Genomic DNA, 22,166 nt, shown 5'->3' with positions numbered 1-22,166 from the left:
GATGATGATCACACCGAATATGATGGAATGGTGGACTGAGGCTGCCCTGTATTTCACTGTGTTATTCTTTTATTGGTGACTACTGTGCAAAAGGCCAAACTACATTTCTCTTAATTTAAAAAAAAGTAATGAAAACAAATGAACAACTACAGGCATCTATTTGATCATGGAATGAAGAGATGCAGAAAGAGGCCATGTAGAAAGAAGAAAAAGCAGATGGACCTAATTTCAGTGCTACTGTCTTAGTTATAAAAATGTATCTGTATACAAGTATTATATCAGTTCACATTGGGGAAATACCAGAGAAGGGTAAAATTTTTAAAAATAGAGAAAAGAAGTACTAGCATGCCTTGATCAATACTGTAACCATGTACAAAATAATCACAGTCTTTAGCATATTAAAATTGTTTTATAATTTAGGCACAAGGATGTTCATTAGAGTGATGTTTATTATGAAAACCGGAAAGTACATAAATATCCAGAAAAAGGAGACTAGGAGAGTGAAGTAAGGTATATCCAAACAGTGGAATAACACATAGCCACTAAAGGTTACAGGCAGATCTGTATTTACTGACATGGAATGATGGTAATTATATATTGTTAGGTGAAAAAAATTATTTACAAAATAGTATGAACACATTTTTTAGAAAAGCATATATTAATTTGTATTTATACATTAAGTATATATGTATATTATGTATGAGAGAAATAGAGACGTGTCCAAAATAGTGCCTGTCCAAAATCGAGAATGCTTATCTCTCTAAACAGTGGGATAACGAAGACTTTTTTTCTTTCTTTTTTCTTTATATTATCTGTTTTCATATGTCCCTCAGTTATCATGAATTATTTGTGTGATAAGTAAAAATGAGTAAACTAGACACCAGTACACAAACACACAGGTGCACACACACTAGCAGCTCCCACTAGAATTCTGTTGAATCACAAATGCTTGAGTAATCTTTGCAGTGGGATGCCTCCAACCCTACTAGAAAACATTATGGCTCACGAAGGAAAATAATGGGAAGTTGGAACAATATCAACAACCAAAACAATTCAAATAAAGGCATTTCACATAATTGGCATTACTAGTTGCTCTATATGTTCGGTTCCACTTTCCACTTCTCTAGTTCCTCATACCACCCCCCCCCCTTATTCAAATTAGTATTCCACGAGGTCAAGGATTCTCAGCTAGGAACACTCTGGTCCCCAGAAGGCATTTGGTGATGTCTGGAGACATTTTTGGTTGTAGCACCTGGAGGAAAGGAGTGGTACTGCATCCAGTGGATAGAGGACAGGGATGCTGCTAAACATCCTACAATGCACAGGATGGACACTTACAGCAAAGAATTATCTGCCTCCAAACATCAATAGTGCTGAGGTTGTCTATGTAACAAGAAAATGGGTGATCGTTATAGTAGAAATATGCGTCTGAGAGAGGAGGATAAAAGCTTTCCAAACTGGAATAGCAAACTAGACTTAGTTCTGAATAAAGATCATTCTTGTAGATGTACCTGCCATAAGGCCTGCTTCTGGGCCCTTTAATTGGCCTATTTTATGCATAGAAGAGATCTTGGATCACATACACCTAGACTCTTTGTAGTGGGGGATTTTCAGGGATCTGCACACATATTGTTGAACTCAAAGGATGAGGCAATTGCAGCAGGCAGGCTTAAATAATGATCAGAATAGTAATATACATACGCGTTCTCCTTTGGGGCCTCTATCTCCAGGTTTACCCATGATACCCTGAAAAACAAATGTCAACACTAAAAAATCACTGCCTGCCAAGATGTTTCCTCAGCCCGCTCAATCAAGTATTCTGACAAGTACTGCGGATGAGGTTTTACATGAGAACATTTATTTGAAGTGGTATTTCCATACCTGAGCACCTGGTAATCCATCTTTTCCGTTTATTCCCTATAAAGACAAAAGATGATTAATATTTCTAATTCTACATTAGTAGACATAGTGAAGCACAATAAAAGGGTAAAGCTTCAAGGACTTAATCATCATATTTCTCATATGTTGGTGAGGCAGCACGGTGAAACAGAAAACAAAGGAATAAATTAGATGGCCCTGAGTTCAAATTCTAACTGTTACTGAAAGTTCCATTTACTTCAGGCAATTTACTGAAATGTAGTAGCATCAGCTTCTTTTACTTATAAGGTGAGGATAAAATAATGCCTTTAAGAATTTGGTGAAGTAACGAAAAATGCCTAGCTCACTGTAAATAGTCAACAAGGTTATTTTCCTTACTTATTCTATTAGGTACATTCTGAAAAATAAGTGCCCCTTGGTGCTGGGTGGCTGGTGTGTGGTGTTTGTTTTACCCTCCAACAATTTTCCAGCACAGAGAATCATTCTCAGTAAATGGTCTCAGTTGCTGCTGGGGAAATTTCATAACATGGCCAGAGCATGATCCTACTATAAAAGAAATTGTCAGCCAGAGAACAATTTATTATTTTTTCAGTTGGAGAATGTGAAAGAAAAGTCAGAAATCTGTAATCATGGTTTTTGAGAGTATTAAATAGTGGTTTTTTTTATTAGTAAACTGGAAGTTCCCCAAACTTTACAAGGCAGCTCTGGGGGTGGAAATAAAGCCCCCTGCTCAGAGATTTATAAGACTGAGAGAACTATTGGCCAGGAGATGTAAAAAGGAAAAGCACTTGGGGTCAAATCAAATACCTAGAGTCCAAGAGCAGATGTGTTTTTGAGATTTGGTTTGAAGAGAGAGATCAAGGTGAGGAAAATGATTTCTTAGCCAGCAGGCAATTGCACGGACATGCTCCCCTGAAAAGCCTAGGAGAGTTTTATTGTGCTGGAATGGATTCTATGAGGCTGGAACTGTAGACAACCACATGTTTTCACTGCTGTAAATTACACTAAAATCTGTCACAGTTGATAACCCAACCAAAGTCCCCCAACCTCTGAGAAACATCCTGGGAATTATCTAGAGTACTTTAACTAAGAACATGTTACCTGCAGTGTATGGTTCAAAGAATTTATTACAACCAGAAACACAAGCAAAAAAGATAAAGCTGATTAAGGACAGGATGTGAAAAAAAAAAAACCCAACTGTATCACTTGAATAAAAGAGGATAAATCTAGTGTAAAAATGTAAATCATGCTTTTGGTAACAATGTATGGAAAGAAATAACCCTAAAGTTATTTTTTTCTTTTGTAATTCATTAAAAACTATCATGTGTGTTCTCCTTTGTATATAAAGGTGTTATTAACTTGCTTTTCCTAGGGGAATACAGCGTTTAAGGATTTTTAGGAATAACCTGTATATATTTGCTTTGCCCTCCCTCATCTCACTTATCTGGAAGAACTCCATCCTTGGGTATAACCAGCCTTCTGTCTACCACATGTCTGCATCTGAGCAGTTGACTGTGGTTCAAGAAAAACACATAACCTTGCTCACTTGTTCCAACCTAAATGTATGATGGCGGATTGCAAGTAGCCTCTCTATATTATCAGGCAATCCTGTATTTCCTGACTTGGCTCCCTTTCCTTCTCTCCCAGAATATTATTTCACAGATTTTCCTGTGTCTTCAAATCCCCAGCATCACCACCTGATTCCTTACACTCAACTGATTTCCTCAAATTTTCTTCCACGGAGAAAATAAATACGAAGGAACCACCTTACCTTCCTTCCCTCCATGAGATCCACCAACCTACATGAATTTGTACACCAACTTTTGCCCCCGTTCTTCATGAAGACCACTTTTCCACTTCTGAGTGGAATTCCAGTCTTCTCTCCCTACTCAAAGTTACCTCCACTTCCATGGCACCATCAAAATTTCCCTTCTCAACTGGATCATTCTTATCAAGATACAAGCATGCTGTAACCTCTCCCACCAAAGACCACCACATTTCTAAACACAGTGGAGAACTGTCGGCTCTCACATTACTTATCTTCATGTTTATCATTTCTCTGCCTTAAAACACTTAGTTCCCTTGACATCTAAGAAAACTCATTCACCTGGTTTTCTTTGTATCTCAGCAGCTGTACCCTCTCAGTCTTTTTGCCAGGTCCCTGTTCCCAATGCTTGAAGTGCTCTCTTCCCTTTCAGTCCACAGTGACTCCTTTGCATTCAGGCTCAGGTTTGAATACCCAAATCAGTCTCTCCAGTCTAGACAGACCTCTCCATTAATTCGAGATGTGTATATCCACTATTTACTGGCATTTCCACTTGGGTGTCTACTGGTGCTTGAGGTTGAATATGTCTATAACAGAGAATTATTGCCCCCTCACTCTCCACATCTGGTCCATCAGCGAGTTTGTTGACTCTCTGATGTGCATCCTAAACTCTCTTCTTCCTCATGATCTCCTTTTTCTCCTCCTCATCATTTCTCGTGAATATTATGCAACGTTTCTTCATGGTCTGTCTGCATCTATCCTGCTTCCTATAGTCTGCTCTCCATGTAATAGAGTGATATTTTAAAATGTACTCTGGTCATTTTCCTCCCCTACTACAAATGCTTTAGTGGGTTTTCCATCAGACTTCAAATGAAATCCAAACTCCATTCATGGCTTTGAAGTTCCTCAAGGCCTAGCCACTAACAACTTCTCTCTCAGTATCTTTCCCATTTTTGTTTAGCTTAGTGCATTCTTTTTTTTTCATTAATAATATTTTCAAAGGATTTTATTTTTAAAGAATATTGTATTTAAATTCAATTTGACAATATATAACACCCAGTGTTCATCCCACCAAGTGCCTTCCTTAATGCCCGTCACCCAGTTTCCCCATCCCTCTACCCTCCTCCCCTTCTGCAGGCCTTTCTTTGTTTCCCAGAGTTAGGAGTCTCTCTTGGTTTGTCTTTCTCTCTAATTTTTCCCTACTCAGTTTCCTTAACTTCACACTTTCTGCTGTTCCGTCAATACACCAGGCTCACTCCTCTATGGCCATTTCTCTTCCTTGAAACAATGCTTCGACAACCACTCCAGGTTTGATCTCTCACTTCATGCAGGTCTTCGCTTAAATAGAGAGAAAGCCTTTTTCAACTGCTCTATTGAAATGCTACCCTAGTGCTTCACCCTGCTTAGAGCTATTTCTACCTTAAATTGTGTGTACACTTATATTTATTTGTTTGTTGTCTGTGCCCCTATACTAGAATGTAAAGCCATGAGTTGCTGGCACCCAGAGAGTGCCTAGCATTTTAGTGGGTGCTCAAGAAATAGTAGTTGTTGTAAAAACAAATTGCTTTTTTGCATAATCCCCTCAGCAAGCATTTTAGGAAATGGTTGGGGACAGGGGTAGGCTAGGGAGTTGGGAACAGGAGGTGAAGGGGAAATCAGGGATTGAAGCTATTTGTTGAGAGCCTCCTGGGGCCAGGCACTGGCAATGCTTACTATATGTCATGTTACTTAAGTGACTCACCAAACCCTTTGAGTCACAACCCAAACTTATATCTTTCTAACTCTAACTTGTGTATGCTTCCTATATTTTTATGTTGCCTTGTCTGAGGAGATGGTGGCCAGGGAGTACTCAGACCCAGAAGGTCTCCCAGAGATCCCCAAGCAGCCTCATGAGCTCTGTGCTGCTTGTTCACCTTCACTATCTCCCTTCTTCTGATAGCACTGCCTCCCCACACATACCATGGCAAATAGACAAGCAAAAGGAAGAGTGGCCTCCTATAAAAAGTAAACCTGAGAGTGGGGTATATGTCATTCATCTTTGTGTCCCCTCTCTCATGCCCAGCACAATTTTGGCAAATGGCAGAGACTAGATGAATATATGTTGAATTGCTCTGAATTAGTAAGACTGGTTATTACAGTGTTACATCCATATATGTCAGTATCCAAGTACTCCTTTAGGACACAAGGGATGCTATATTTGGAAGCATGATATATGAAAGTATAAAAACTGAGTTCCTTAGATAAAGAAGGGAATCTGAGAAAGTAGCTTCTACTTTAGTTTTTAGCCTAGCACCCAGGAGTTATATCTGTTAGCCTTCAGTTTCTTTATATTTTAGGATACAATAGGCCATTTTGTTTTTTGTTTTTTGTTTTTTTAACTCTGAGAACATCAGACTTAAGAAATGAGTCTAATTTCCTGACACTTTTAAAAGAAGTATGACTTCTTTCATCATTGTTTAAGACATAAAGATACCTCATAGGGAGCTAGGAAACTCAGTGAGAATCGCATACCCAAAAATCCATTTGTGTAACTTGCTCTTACTTCCTTAGAAACTACATGTCGGATTTTCCAAGGAGATAGGTAGAGAAGTGGTGCTTAGAATATTTCTCAAACTGGCAAATTTTAAATAGTGGCAAGTACTTACTGGCTTTCCAGAGGGTCCTTCTGGTCCAGGGAAACCTATATCTCCAACAGGCCCTCTGTCACCCTAAAGACATGTCCAAATAGCGGATATTAATTGCTAAGAAAAGCTTTGAAAGCACATGCAAGTATAACTATTAAGTAAGTGGCTGGCAACTTACCGGTTCCCCTGGAACTCCTGGGGGCCCTGGGGCTCCAGGTTTTCCCTGGGAAATCAAATCAAGGAGAAATGTTAGGAGCCAAATTATTGCATGAGACCATGTGCTTCCCCTCCCCACTCATGCATTTAATGTGCTCCAGGCCTGTGGCTCTCTATACTAAGATGGCATTCCTAATGGCACAGAGTCTATGGGGACATATACTTGACTCTGGAGGCTCCAAGGTACAGACTAGGATACAGTTCTCTGAATGTACATATATGTGTATGGCGGAGGGGTGGAAGGGGATGATAATATTTTTGAAAATATCAAACCAATGTATCATCATTACTGAAATCCCTCCTGTGCCTATTGGATTGGCAACTCTTCTTTACTTTGGGGTTGGGAGTGCACACAGAGTCAAAGAAATCTTTCCTAGATTTTGTGTTTTGTAAGAGGATTTGTAAGCTTATAGTAGGATAGCCTGGAAAAAAAAAGTTATACTTGAAAAGCCATGTTTGGTTGAAAGGGAGAGGATACGATTGATTTGTTTCAACATACTATGTCTTGGAGGACTGGCAACAGAGAAATGTTGGGTAGAGAAACCACTGGGAGGGACAAGAGAGGAAGATGGTTCATGAGTGATTGGAAGTGAGAAGTGCCAAAGTGTCCAGACCAAGCTTAAAGATGGAATCACCTCCTACTCCTTAGACCTAATGTGGATAGAAAAATAAATAATGCAGGGATAAACTTCTTATCACAGTCAAGTACACCTATTATTATCTTATACCTATTATCTAATGCAGATAGAAAAACAAATAAAAAAAAAAAAGAAAAACAAATAATGCAGAGATGCATGGGGCTGAAGCTGCAGAAACCCTAGTAGGTTCCCCAGGGGGAGAACACTCCAAAGGGAGAGCACTTTTCTCCTCTTGCTGTCTATAATTCTGAGAGGAGCCCCCCTCCCAGCTTCAGATATGGCTGAGTGATGAAGTTAGGCAGACCCAAGGCCTGACAGAGCAGCCCTGGTTCCCCAGAACCTGTGGGTATCAGTAGCAACTGCTGAAGCTCTTGTGGGCCTGAGCTGGGGGATTTGTTAAAGCTGAGAAGGCTAAAGTCCAACATGGTCTTGGCATAGGACACAAGGAGGAGAGCGCTCAGCCATTGAGATCTGAGACAAAGGTATCAGGGACATCGATAGAAGGCGGCAGCCATCTCAAAGGTCAAGTGGAGCTTGGAGAACCTAGGGGAGAGCATGCTAACTGGAGGCCTCACCTCACTGCCAGCACTCACAGACACTTTCTCTGCTATACCCATATGTCATCCTGGGGAGAAGTAGGGGAAAGAAGCCCTGGAGAAATCGGGGTGGGCTTGAGTATACTAGAAAGGGATAGAACAGCTAAATAAGGGGATTCATCCTCTATAAAGGATGTTTGTCTACATTAGATGGATTTAAAATTTTTGTTATTAGGCTTAACAACTACATACAGTAAAATAGAGTGGCCCCTGGCCTTTTAAAGAATGGGAGTGATAGGGATTAAATAGGTAGATGCTCTGAGTGGTGTTGGGTGTCAGTAGATGTCAATGGGGGCTGGTGAGTGTGATGGTAGGGCCTTCTCTTATCTTGTGTTCTTATGATTCAAGCACAGGGTTTCCACTGACTTTCCTACCTTGGGCCTACCCTACAGGGCACTGAACAAAAGGATAAATGGGCTCTTATTCATAAAGTATGGCCACAAAATTTTAATTAGAGCATCATGAATGAAGATCAGAATGATCCCTAGGGCTCAGAGAAATGATTTCAACCTTTCCTGGAGTACTTCCTATTCATTTGAAAAGACCTTGATGAGATTAAAACATTTGACACCAGAGAGCAACAAAAATGATTGAGAGGCTGGAAGGGCTAGTTTACGAGGAAACATTAGCAGCAGTAAAAATCTGTTAATAACACCAGGCTGAGGGAAAACTCAAGCAGATTGCAGCTTAATATCAAGAACTTGAAGTACATGCCTGAGGTTAAGAACTTTGTCTTTTTGGGGCCACGAAACCTTAAATATGACAAGAACAGAGAAATAATACAAGCTTCTCAAAGTTGTACTTGTGTGCTAACGTTATCAGCATAGGCAAATAACTGAACATCACCTCCCTTCCTTAAGAGAGTTGGGAAGAAAAAGACAAAAAGTATGAAAAAGGTGAAAATAAGGAAAGGAGCATTCTTGGGGTGCCTGGGTGGCACAGTCAGCGAAGTGTTGGACTCTCAATTTTGGCTCAAATCATAATCCCAGGGTCATGGAATCAAGCCCCATCTTGGGCTTGGCTCTGCAGTCAGTGGGGAGTCTGCTTGAAATTCTCTCTTCATCTACTTCTGATCCTCCCCTCCTCTAAAATAAATAGTTAAAAATAATTTAAGAAATAAAAAAGAAAGGAGTATTCTTGAGGATGGACAGAGACAAGGTGGTTTTATTTTTTTAACTGGATGTTTTTAGAACCTAATGCTATAGGAGCTACTGTGTGTTCCCCAGCCCTTCTTGATCACTAGCCATAGGTTACTGTGGAGATAGAACTGTTTCCTTGTGAAAATAATGTAGAATACTCACTGATATTCCAGCTATTCCTGGAGGACCTGCTGGGCCTCGATCCCCCTGTTGGGATTTAAAAAATTGTTATTTATAATGATATCTATAAAATCTTAACCTATAAAATAAGTGCTCAAATAATTATTTGGATTTGGTAAAGTTTTTCTTTGGTACTGATAAATATCAATATCATTGAATGGGAAAATAAAATGAATAGCTAACTGAATTAAAGATTTTTTTTCAAAGAACTAAAGCAAATAATAATCAATGAAAACAAGCATTTAGGTAATCATTTCTATGACCTATTTTTAATATAACTCCACACATACTGACAGCTAAAATTAGTCAAATTGGTATTTTTATTCCATATATTCAAAAGTAATCCATTACCAATACTTAAAAAAGAAAGCATATTGAAGTCTTCTAAAATGCTTTTCCTATACTTGTCTCATTGGATGTAGGGTTAGAATAAAGATGTTTAGAATAAGGGGTTTTGTAGTTCTCCTCATTAGGCCCATCAGAAGATTCCTTGAATTGCTCTGAAGAGAAGAGTGATTCAACTCTTTTTTCAAAGCAATGTCATATTTTAGATAAAGCTGATGATGCTAAAAGTACTGATGGTTATATATAGGATAATAAAATGGCAATTTTTGTTGAGCAGAACCTACATTAAAAAAAACTTCACAACTTCACTCAGGGACATAAAAGAATGCTTGATTAAATGGAGCAATATGTTTTGTTCTTGGAGGGCAAGACAATGTTGTAAAGGTGTCACTGCTACCCAAACTAATTTATAAATTTAATGCAATTCTTATGAAATTGCAGCTTGATCAGATGATATTACAGTTCACTTGAGATAATAAATACATGAGAAGATAAAAGAAAAAATTAAAAGAAGAACAATAAGGAGATTGGCAATATCAATATTTGAACATATAGTAAAGCTATGACAATTAAAATAATGGAATACTGGCATAAAGATTAAGCAGTATATCAATGCAATATAAAAATGCTATATGACTTCAGAAATATACCAACATCCATAATAGGATTTTAGTAAAGAAAGGGATGAACTATTCAACAAACAGTTCTAATAACTGAATAATTTCCTTGAAAAAGGTTTAATCTCTCTTTCTATATATATATTATACTCCATATAAATACCATATAGATTATGTAAAAATAAAATAATATGAGGTATAAAAGAACTAGAAAAAAATACTAAGTGACTACCTGATTTTGGTTGAGAATAAGAATGAAAGAATCTTAATGCATAAAAGCAAAATAAGAAACCACAAAGAAAAATAGTTTGCTATTTGACTACATAAAAGTTATATTTATCTATACAATGAGATTAAACATGAAAATGAAAGGCCAGACCAACCAGGATATAAATCCTAATATATAAATAGAAGTAGTACCTTTATAAAGCATAGCTATAGACAAATAGAAAAGGGACTAATAGAATAGTGGGCAAACAGTGTAAACAGGTAATCCTTGTCAGTTTCACTTTGTTCCTTTTAATTATGGGATTTTTACCCCTGAAATGAATATACTGAAACTTTTTATTCAGTGGAAACTCTTGTGTATCTGATAAAGGTTAATATTAAGAAGGCTTCTTTTGGACAATATGCAAAGTTCAGGTCTTGCAGTTCCTTGAACCATTCTCTAATGATCTCACCTCTTATTTCCATTGCTATACCTGGGACTTTGTCAGTAACAATAACCCCATCCCCTCCATAATCTCAATTTCATGCATTCTGAATTGGATAACCATAGTTTTAACCCCCTCCCTTGAGTACCTTGGACTCCCAAACTTCTGATATGCCAATAAGACCTCTAATCCATTGAACAAATTTTTCATCACCCTTCTATTCTCTAGATGACCTCTTTTCCTTAGTTAGTTAGTTTAAATTCCATGGTCACTTGTTAAAATCATTCCTCTTGTACACCATTGACTCTATTGGCCCTTTCTTGCTTCTAAGAGTTTTGACTCACCTGTCAAAACTGGAATCTTGTTTAAGTCTATGTCTTTACCTGGAGAATATCTCCCTGACTGGTCTCATTTTGGTTCATCTCCACGAACCTCAGGAGAATCCTGGGGCTGCCTAGTTATCATATTCCGTGGTCCCTGGACTCTCTCTCTCTCTCTCTCTTAGAAGACCTTCACCTTATACCTCCAACCTCTTCTCCCTGACTTACTCTCAGATGATCACCTTCTTCCTCCACCTGTGAGAAAATTTCAGCAATCAGAAAAGAACTTCTATAGATCTCAAACGATTCTTCTTCCCATGTATCAGTGTCTATACTCCATACTCTATTTTTCCACCTGTTACCATAGATGAACTATCCAGACTCCTCTCTGAAGCTAAACCCTCCATTTATGTACTAATTCCCATTTTCTTTTAGCTATTTGAGGATGTCATTCCAGCAATTCTCCCCTCTCCTCCTATATCATCACTCTCCTACCTCATTCTACTGGATTATTCCTTTAGCATACAACTATTCTGATATTTCTATGCCCTATTTCTAAAATCCATTTTATAAAACCTTACCCTACTTCCTCCAGGAGTCACTGGCCCATTTCTTTGCTTTTTGTTTTTTTTTGTGGCAAAACTCCTTAAGTATTTTTCATACTGTATTTACCATCTCTAATTCTTTTTTTCTTATTCTCTCTTAAATCCATTTAAATCCAACAGTTGCCCCTACCAAACTGGTGAAATAGTGAATAATCTGTTATTGCTAAACCTCTGTATTGCCAAATCCAATGGTCAATACTTGATCATCCTACTCGACCCCATCCCCATCCCATATTTGACCTATTTGCAGTATTTGAGATAGGTGATCACTCTCTTCACCTTGATAAATCACCTTCACTTGATTTTCAGGACACAAGTTTCCCTCCTACCTCCCTGATTACTTCATCTCAGTCTCTCTTGTTCATTCCTCCTCTTCTTCCTGATCCCTTTATGTTGGAGGCCTCAGCGCTCAGTCCTTTGTCCTCTCCTCTTTTATAAAATCTACTGTCTTTCCCTTGGTGATCTGATCAAGTCTCCTGGTTTTTAGACAGCATCTATATGATTAGGACAACCAAGTTTAAATCTCCACTAAGACTCTTTTTTGAAACCCCATGCCTTTTTTTTTTTAATTTTTTTTTATTTTTATTTTTTATTTATGATAGCCACAGAGAGAGAGAGAGAGAGGCGCAGAGACACAGGCAGAGGGAGAAGCAGGCTCCATGCACCGGGAGCCCGATGTGGGATTCGATCCTGGGTCTCCAGGATCGCGCCCTGGGCCAAAGGCAGGCGCCAAACCGCTGCGCCACCCAGGGATCCCGAAACCCCATGCCTTTATATTGTTCTTCTTACTCAATACTTCCACTTTACCATATAAAGGATATTGCCAAATCTGACCTTATGTCCAAAGTTAAACTGACCATTGTCACTGTCTCCACACAGACTCTGCATATAGCTTTTCTCATTTCAGTTGATGATTACCCCATCATGCCAGTTGCTCAGGTCAAAAAACTTGGAGTCATCTTTGACTCCTGTTTATTCTCTCATGCCCACATCCAATCAATTAGAAAGTCCTGTTAGTTCTACCTTCCCAATATATCCAGGATCTAGCCACTCATCACTATCTCCACCATTTCTACTTTGAATGGATTCAACATTACTGCCACATGTATTATGGAAATAGTCTTCTAACAGGCTTCCCTGCTTCCACCTAGCTGCAAACCCCATCACCCTTCTACCCAGAAATGAACCACTGGCTCCATATTTTACTCAGAGTGAAAGATAAAGTCCTCACAATGGATAATGAGCCTCTTTATTATCAGAGCTTCTCAAACTACTGGTGTTCCTTCAGGAATAATTTATTATTTATGTTCTAATACATCCTGAACCAAGGTGAGTCAGCTGATCACGTTTGAATATTATGGCAAAGTTAACTTGCTAGACAAGTTTTAAAACACTTATTCTCAATCTATACTTACCTTGCCACAGAACCCATAACAGAATTTGCAGACTGGAACTGGTCCTTTACCAGCCATATTTTGAGAAGTATTGCTTTGCAGGATTGCTATGACAGGGCTACACCTTACTTCTACCCCTACCTCTCCTCTCTAACCTCATCTACCACTCTTACTTCACCTCATTCCCCTGGTCTCCTTTGGTGTAGCAGGAATGCTCATGTCTCAGGACATAAACCTAATGTTTATGCTTTCAAAAAATTGTATATATTAAGGTACACAGCTTGATGATTTGATATATGCATATACTGTGAAATGATCACCACAATCAAGCTAATGATCATTTCTATCACTTCATATAGTGGTGAGAAAACTTAGCAATTTTCAAGTATACGGACCTGTTACCTATGGTCACCAGGCTACATATTAGATCTCTAGAACTTATTTATATTGCCTTGGACATATATCCTTCAGGGTTGAGAGGCTTGGCTAACTCTGTCTCACTCATTTGAGTCTTTGCTCAGATATTGCTTTCTCAGATCCACATTTCAAATAACAACCCTCTTTTTTAGAAAGGTTAATAGAGCCCTCTTAACCTGCCCTACTTTTTCTTTCTTTCATAGCACTGACCAATATTATTATGTTTATTATTTTAGTTTCTGTATCCCTGTCCTAGAAAATAAGTTCCTTGAAAGCAGAGATTTTTGTCTGCTTTGTACTCTTAGTTTTCTTTAAACCTAAAAACAGTTTCTGGTCCATTAGGAGGTGCTCAGGGCACATTTTTGAGTGTTGAATCAGTGCACTACATTTTTAACCCTGTACTTACCTTTATACCTGGAAATCCTTCTAGTCCTGGCAACCCCATTGCACCAGGTTCTCCCTGTTAAATATGAACATAAGAAATGTGGGAGCAATGACCAAAAGGTTTCTTAAGCATTGGTTTCAAAACCAAAGTTTTTTCCCCAAAAAGTATCGCCAAACACTGATTGCCAATTTAGCAAGAAATTGGTATGCTCTATTTTCAAGCATCTGCATTCTTGCATTTGATATTTGAAAATAGTTTGAGAATAAAGCTATTCCCTGGAGAAGTATGAATATATTTTCTGATTGTTTTTATTCTGATTAAGAATCTAATTAGAATGAATCCCTCTAGTCAATGATAACTCCAATTTCAATAAGAATTAGAAGGAAAGATGGGCTTTAATGAAGTTTGCCAATTTGTGAGGTACCCAGGGATAAAATATGACCAGAGAATAATGCTAAACTCCTTAAGAGCAGATGAAGATGAAGGTCTGATAGCAAAGTTTGCCATCCTGCAGTCTTCTCTGCAGCTGGCCGTGAATCGTGAATGCTTCAGAGGATGGCCCCAGGAGCAGCATCTCCAATGATTCTAAAAGTTATTGCTCAAGCTCATGGGTCACTGGCAGAACATAAGTAAGCATTTCCATTAAAAAAATCTTTACATATTCTAGTATATGGTCTCTGGAACCTATGGCCAGCTGGAACCTATAGGCTCTCAAGAACTATATTTAGAAGAGTTAGGGTGAAGGAAGCTGCTAATTTTGAGCAAATAAACATTAAGACTTTTAAATCAAGAGAGACGAGATAGTTGTCTTATACCACCTCATTAATGAATTGATGTTAACTACAAATATGTTCTTAAATACTGGATGCTTTCAACATAATCACATAGAAAAGAGAGCTTTCATTCTTTGTAGATGTATTTTTTGCATGCATAATACTAATCTGCTTCAAAATATTACCAAGTCTCCAACTTCGATTTTTATGATATTGTCCTTATTACAGAAACACTTAATGAGCAAGTAGATTACTTGATACTTTTTATGCCTTAGAAATCTTTTTAAATGTCCACTAATATATAAGCTGTCAATCAGACAAAAAAAAAAAGGTTTCAGATTCCTTTTCTGTGTAAAGTGCTGTAAAAGAGGTCCTGGATTATTGACAAAGGAAATGAACTCTTTGATTCTCTGTTTACATTCTCAACAATCCTTAGGACTGAGGAAGGTGGTCACCCCATCAATCAGTATTTATTTGAAAGTAGTTAATAATTAAATATTTAATTGAAGCCACTTATAGATTAAATATCAAAGGAATAAAATGGAGCCCCTCAAAAGACAAATTCAATTAAGGGTAATTTTTATCTATAAACTTTTACTGAGAAGACTAGTAACAGTGGTGCAGATCTACCATCATGGGAAATGAAGGATACCATGAATAAATCTCCCCACACACACACCCGGGCCCTCTCTGCCTCTCAAATTGACTTTTGCATTTTCTGCTCTGTGATCTATAATTCTACCATTCCTGGCTTATTTCTCTGGTAGGAAGTAGTATTTCTCTGTACTGGGCAACTGGTGTGAAATGAAGGGAGTTGCATGGTGGTGCTGACATAATTTCAAAGGTGTATGTATGATAAACCTGAGGGTTTACATGGTATTTAATTTCATTATTCCAGATTTCTGCTTTTGTGATTTACCCACTTAGATCACAACTCTAAAAGCAAGGAACATCCTTTAATCAGTTTTTATTCTTTATCCTTTGTTGTAGCTAAGGAATTTGAAGTCTAATTTCTTCAAAGTCTACTCAAATCTATCTGCTACCTGTTTTTCAATCCAAGTGAATTATGATTTATCTTTTATTAGAATACTTAAAAAATGTTATCACCTTGATATGCAGTTATTAATGAAAAACTTGAAAGAATGTTCCAGAAAAGTCAGTGAAAAGTCAAGCCCCTCCAAATGATTCAGAGGGGCTGTAAGTCAGTAGGAGAGGGAAAAACCAGGAAGAAATTTTTATCAACGAGATGAAAGAAAATTAAGATTAGAAAGAAAGATAGGATTGGTGAAAGCATAAAAATGTTACAGATAAGAGGGGCAACAGAATTAGAAAACAAAGGAAACCTCTAAATTACATAATTGGGGTTTAGAAAATAGTACTAACTAGTTGAAATTACGCTTTCAGGGAAAAAAATTGGCTCTGACCAATAACAAAAAAAATGTGCTTTAATGCATGTCCTTTGAAAAATATATTTAGATGTGAAAATATTACTTTTTTATGGCTTCTTCCTTTGCTCTTTTAAAATTTATTCATCTAGTTTTACCAAACTATATTGTGATGAAAACGCCTTATTTTATTCACATGACAATGAAAAGTGATTTGAAAATTTATTTCAGTTTCAGGTATACCTGAGTTTCAAGCATACTGTATAAATCAAGGCTAAAAGGTTAATACAAGTGAAATATGAACATATGCTCAACAAGGGCATGACAGGAAAAATTGCCAAGGAATAAAGGGAGTCTAATGAATTTGGCAGAAGCTTTGGAGTGATGCTTTGTGGTTGAGAAGGATGTTTGAGAACAATTGTCACTCTCTAGGGGGCTACAGGACATGATCTCTTTCTGTGCTAAATGGTAACCTGATACATTATACCTAATAAGCAGGTTTATGACAGCACACCACATTTCCTACTGAATAGCTGCCTAAGACATCCAAAGCAAATAAACAATCCCTTCCTTTTTTTTTGGGGGGGGGGTAGGGAGTAGGGAGAGACTAGAGACATATTAAGGAATTTCTTTCCAGTAAGTATTTCTCTTCCACAATCTACTTCCACAATCCACTGAGTTAACCATCAAAATAGCTCTATCAGAAGAAAGTGTTCTATTTACCAGGAACTTCATATGTGCCTTCTTCCATCACAGAGTGATTTTGAAAGTACACTAACAAAAGAGACAAAGGCCAATGGCAGTGACATCAAGATCAATGCATCTTAAAAATGAACACATTGCTGGTATTTCTTTGATGGTTTGCCTCCTGCCTGTAATATTAGTTAATTGATGAACATCTAAGAAAATAGGCCATCTTTGCTTGATGTTCTTCTTTCAAACTTCAATAAAGACTTATTTTCAAAATGACACAAAGCATGGGAATATACATACCACTGGGCCAGGGTCTCCTTTTGGGCCCTATAAGAAAACATGGGAAGTCATTTTTAAAACAAGGGTGGAAGCAAAATTATAGAATGTAAAGCATTTTAGTTCAATTTGCTTTAATACACATATAAAATATTTGCAAGTTTTATTTTGCTACAATTTGGATTTGAAGAATAGATGACAAAACAAACCTTGATGGAATCCTATGACAGTGACTGCTTGGACATTGATTTAATTTACAATGAAGAAAGTGACTATATAGAATGTTATTTTTCATGATTTTGGCTGAGTTCATGTTCTCTATTTTATTATAATCATTATTATTTTTTTTCCTACTGCATAAAATTTTGGTTATATTTGTACCATGTATTTTTTCAGTGAACCTAGGATTGATTGATTGATTGATTGATTGTGGCTGTTCAGCTAAAGTATGCTTGGTAATAAAAAGCTGTACTCACAGGGGGACCAGGGGGTCCTGGAAAACTGGGAACATTCACACCTCCCTTCAAAAAAATACAAAAGAAAAATGTGAGAAGAATTTACAGCAATCCATTACTGGAAAATCATTTCACATAATTACAAAAGTAAATACCTGGATTTTATATAAACTGCTCATTCCATTTCCTTCATTGAATGGTACACCCTTAGGAAAGAGAAGAGATATAGAATTATTCTTTTTAAAGTTGATAGTCTCTCTATGTTTTATCTTTTTGCCAGATGATATTTTTCCTATTTTATTTTAGAAAGTGAGTTTAATACTACAAGTAAAATAAACAATGCTTCCATTTGGGGCTTTCTGAAAGCAAATGCAGGGGGAAAATGAATAGGAGTGTGAACTACACCTGGAGCCCATAGAGCCTTTCAGTGGGGGTGTGATTAATGTTCGGGTTTGACAGATGAGACACTAATGCATTCAGAGGAAAATACTATGTGCTCATTAAAATTCAGTTTCTGAACTGCCAATTTATGCTAACTGTTTACAGCCCGCTGACCTGCAGGCTATAACACGGTAGTGCTGATGAAGATGTGAATAGGGAGCAATTTGGCTACTGAAGAGTAATTTTTTCCTACAGTCTCTTCATACTAAATAGAAAATTAAAGTAAATGGGGAAAATGATGTTACTCACAATCCTGTGTGGATGTTTCTACAAAAACATATTCTTTAGAACAATACGGAATAAAACTTCCTAATAAAACTGACCTGTGAATGGAAAGTCCCAGGGTAACTAACACTGAAAGAGAACTAATTTGAGAATCTTTAAAAAAATCATATGTTTTGGCATTCAGGAAAACTTCGTAGATAAAAATTTTGGCTGGGATGTTTTATCCTTTTTTTTAAGAAGTTCCCCTAAATTCAATAATCTTCATTTTTCCCTTTTGTGATTTCCACACTTTAGTTGTGAAACTGAAGAAGCCATCATTTTCCTGTTTTTGGTGGCCAATGGTGCTCAGTGAATGGGATTTGTGTATATCTTCAAAACACTAGTGATAGGAGGAAAAATGCTCCATTCCTTTATTCCTTTATTATTTCACTCATTCATTTGACAACTGGCGAATGGCTACTGTATTTTAGTGTGCTGAGTCTTAGAGAGCTGAAGAATATTTTTGTCTGAGATTTCTAGAGGAGGTTTCCCATAAAAAGACAATATGTAATCTATTTTGAAGAATGAATAGTTTTGAAGAATTTGGGGAAAAGAGAAAGATTTCCTACCCCACTATAAGATGCAAGTCCCTATTATAAGCTCAGGCTCTATTTTGCTTGTTGTATCCCCTGGAGAGGGAGGGCATTTTAGGGTGTGAGCCCCAAATGCTTTTTGTCCTGCTTCTCTGTCAAAGGAAAAGGCAAGTAAAGAAAATGAAATACAGGTTTGGGAAAACAGAGTGCAAATCTCTTGATTTATGTGTGTAAAGTGTGCGACCACATGTAGATTAACTACATATCTTTGTTATCTTGAGAGTCACAGACTAATTCTGCCCTTTCGCAGGTGAGTTGGGTTTCTTAAAGTATTCCTATGAGATAGGGTGGAAAAGAATATTTGACCTGGATCAAAGCTCTGCTGTGATTTGAGCATGGCTCCACATGAGGGCAGACTTGCTACAGAGAGAGATACCTCTCCTCTCCACAGCCTCTCTGACAAAGTGCACATCTGTCTCCATCGCAAGCATAAACACATTGATCGCTCTTGTACATTTTATTCACTAGGTGCTATATAAATACAATTTCTCTGCATCTCAGACATCATGGATGGTAATGAACACATATAGCCTAACACCAAATTCTGCCCCAACTCACATTGCCAGAAGGAAGCCCTTTTTAAAGCCCCTCTTTTCAGTGAAGGAGGCTTCACTGAGGCTAGATGACTTTTCCAGGGTCCTCCAGGCGGGATGTGGAGAGTTGGGGCACACAATCAGGTCTCCTGAATCCAGAGTAGGGAGGCCCATAGTATGCAAATTTGAGCACTGCATATTGGGGCTGCACTAAAGGGGAAAAAATCTGGTCTCCATAAAGCTGCACTGGCTATCGTTTACATGTATACATAAAAATCAGACAGCTTTCATCCTGGAGAACATCTAAAAAGTAGTCTGACCTCTGAGTTATAGAAGTCTCAAGCAGATACATGTATTTAATTTTTAAACATGACATAACTCACAGGTGGTCCAGGTGGTCCGGGTCTCCCAGGGGGTCCCTCACTGCCCTGCATGGGATATAGAGACCAACAATCAATGGTTTGCACATTTCAACACCAAATTTATGAACCAGATTGTGCTTGCTCAGAGAGCCATATTCTGAGATCCATATGATTTTGTTTCAGCCTTGCAAAATCTTATCCAGCTTGGCTTTCTCTTTCACCTGGGAAAATACATTCTTAGACCACAGGAAAGGTAAATGCCTTTTCCATACCCATTCTGATTCCCACTGGGTGAGCTCCAAGGCTGAAGCTTATTTTTGATAGAGACAGACAACCTGGGTGATCCTGTTCTGGCCTTTAAGTGCAGCCGAGGGAGCTCTGCCCATGTGAGGGCACAGGGCAGCATTCCTGCAAGCAGGGACAGGCTCTGGAACTTGGCTCAGCCCCTCACTTTTAGCCTCATCTCTACCACTTCATCTTTTAGGAACCAGAGGGCCATCTACAAAATTCGACCAAAGTAGAAAATCACACTGTTTGTTGTGTCTGCAGGAGGAGAAACTTTTTTTTTTTTCACTCCCTAAGGTGAAAAACCTTAGACTTTACAACAAAGTCAGATACATCTCGTTGAACAGAAGTGACTGTGGTATAACACTGTGTAAGGGAAATGTTCTATACAGTTTAAACAGCCTCAGACATTGTGCTTGCAGGAGAAGCAGACTGAAATGGGACTCTGAAAAATGAATTCAAGTTGAAACTTGAAAAACGGATTTCACTTTTATTTTTATAAAACGTACAATGCTTTTTGATCCATACTAAGCAAAGGTATTATAGTCCCTTTGGTGCCTTTAACCAGAGCTTCCTAGAACTGTGCTTTTCTTTTAGAATAATTGCCTCATAAAACTTTAAGTCCCTTACTGTCAGGGAAATGGCAAGAAATGGTTAATTAAAAAAGAATCCAGAGACAGTAAGATTCTTCCTTATAACGCCCCCAAATTTTGAGAGATTTAAGTCCATTTTCATGGATTTGATGAAAGATTTCATTCCAATCTCCCCATTTTTTTGGTAACTAAAAAAATGTATTATAAAAACTATTTATTTATATCTTTGTCAATGAAAATAAACTGTCAAGTTTTTATTGCAATGTATCTGCCTGAGAATGAGTGACAACAAGTATATTGTATCTTTTCTCAAAGTGCTTTGATGGTGGCTATCTCTCTAAGACATGTCATATTCTGCTGACTGCTGGCAGTGTCCTTCAGAGAATTATGTCATAGTTCTCATGAACTATGAGAGGACAACAAACAAGGAAAAATATGTGCCTATTGAAAAGACTCTTTCTTTGCTGGCACAATTAAAAGTCACATTTTCATCCTTGATTGTGCATCAAAGCTCATCTCAGTGTGGAATTCCCATTAACTTCAAAAGGCAAATCTCTGACTGAATAATTTCCATAGAGAACAGAGAAAAAAACTCCGGTGGGGATGGCCAAGCTTCTTGGGAATATTATAGGAAAAAAATATACAGAGACTATCTTAAGTTGCACATGGCTCCTTTCAATTTTTTTTGGAATTCCTTTACTTCTTGATGCCATTATGCACCATTTTGGTCAGTTCAGGGTAGAAGCCACTTGGGTAGCTTATGTGGATTCTTGATTCTCACTTCCCTAATCTTAATACCTGGTCTTAATTCACTCGTTGGCTAGCTGTGTCTGTTTCACACTGTTTTCACACAATTTAGACATAAATTGGGTAAATATATGAAGCCGTGGTCTTCTGACATGAGACTCCTCTATTTCGGGTCTTCCCTTCAGACCATAGCAACCCATTAGTCCACTTAGTTAGATAACCTAGAAAACAAGTGTCCTAATTACTTAGTGAACTTCCCCTGTGATCCTCAAAAGACAGAACTTCCAGATTTTCTCAGCAAATCTGAAGCCTTGGCATCTGTGGCTGGAACTCCCTGATGCAAACCATCTTACCTGTAGGAAGCTTCCCCCATTCCATCCATCCACATAACTAGATATCCAGGACCTTGAATCCAGCTTGGACTTTTGCTATATGACACCAGTATTCTATTCATCCTTTTTTCTAGGAACCTGTATTCAGACTGATTTCTGTACCTATGTCTTTCCAAATCCACTACCGAATAGCTATTCCCTGACATTATTCCTACTTTCAGGCTTTGCTTGATTTTATGGATCTGTCTGTAGTGTCTCACCTTGCCATCCCCCAAGCCCCAATTCAGACAGTAAGTGAGGCATTTCCTCTGTACCTTGTCACCCTTTGTTCCTGAAGGACCAGGATGTCCAGTTCTTCCCAATAAGCCCTGTAAAACACAAAACTAAGTGTGTTACAAAAAACCCAACTAAATGGCCAAAGGCATTGGAAGTTGGTTGTAAAACTGATACATTTTAAAGGTCATTTGATCCTAATTAAATCAGTCCTAAAGCTTATATTTCTTCAGGCTGATACAGCAGCTGTATCCTGCTGATAAGCCCTTGCAAGGGTAAAATTTGTATTTGTGGTCGCTTTTTCACCTTGGCCAACCACATTTAATGACCTTAATTGGAACCTTTTGATACATTTAAGAATTTAGCCTTGCTGTTTAAATGGCAATTTA

General features: G+C 37.8%; 1 protein-coding gene across 2 annotated transcripts in view; it reads right to left on the bottom strand.

Annotated features, from left to right (window-relative positions):
- Nucleotides 1-22,166, bottom strand: part of COL19A1 (collagen type XIX alpha 1 chain) — a 310,139-nt gene that overhangs the window by 28,214 nt on the left and 259,759 nt on the right. For both annotated transcript variants that reach the window (XM_038554446.1, XM_038554445.1), the window contains 11 exons: nucleotides 21,819-21,872; nucleotides 19,569-19,613; nucleotides 17,510-17,560; nucleotides 17,376-17,420; nucleotides 16,924-16,950; nucleotides 13,794-13,847; nucleotides 9,019-9,063; nucleotides 6,446-6,490; nucleotides 6,289-6,351; nucleotides 1,882-1,917; nucleotides 1,702-1,746 (listed from right to left, as the gene is read on the bottom strand). In XM_038554446.1, the coding sequence (XP_038410374.1) occupies nucleotides 1,702-1,746; nucleotides 1,882-1,917; nucleotides 6,289-6,351; nucleotides 6,446-6,490; nucleotides 9,019-9,063; nucleotides 13,794-13,847; nucleotides 16,924-16,950; nucleotides 17,376-17,420; nucleotides 17,510-17,560; nucleotides 19,569-19,613; nucleotides 21,819-21,872 (510 nt within the window). The remainder of the gene's footprint in view (nucleotides 1-1,701; nucleotides 1,747-1,881; nucleotides 1,918-6,288; nucleotides 6,352-6,445; nucleotides 6,491-9,018; nucleotides 9,064-13,793; nucleotides 13,848-16,923; nucleotides 16,951-17,375; nucleotides 17,421-17,509; nucleotides 17,561-19,568; nucleotides 19,614-21,818; nucleotides 21,873-22,166) is intronic.

The sequence above is a fragment of the Canis lupus genome, chromosome 12 (genome assembly GCF_011100685.1).
Source record: "Canis lupus familiaris isolate Mischka breed German Shepherd chromosome 12, alternate assembly UU_Cfam_GSD_1.0, whole genome shotgun sequence".
NCBI classification, from domain to species: domain Eukaryota; kingdom Metazoa; phylum Chordata; class Mammalia; order Carnivora; family Canidae; genus Canis; species Canis lupus.
This window is presented reverse-complemented; position numbering and strand designations above follow the sequence as displayed.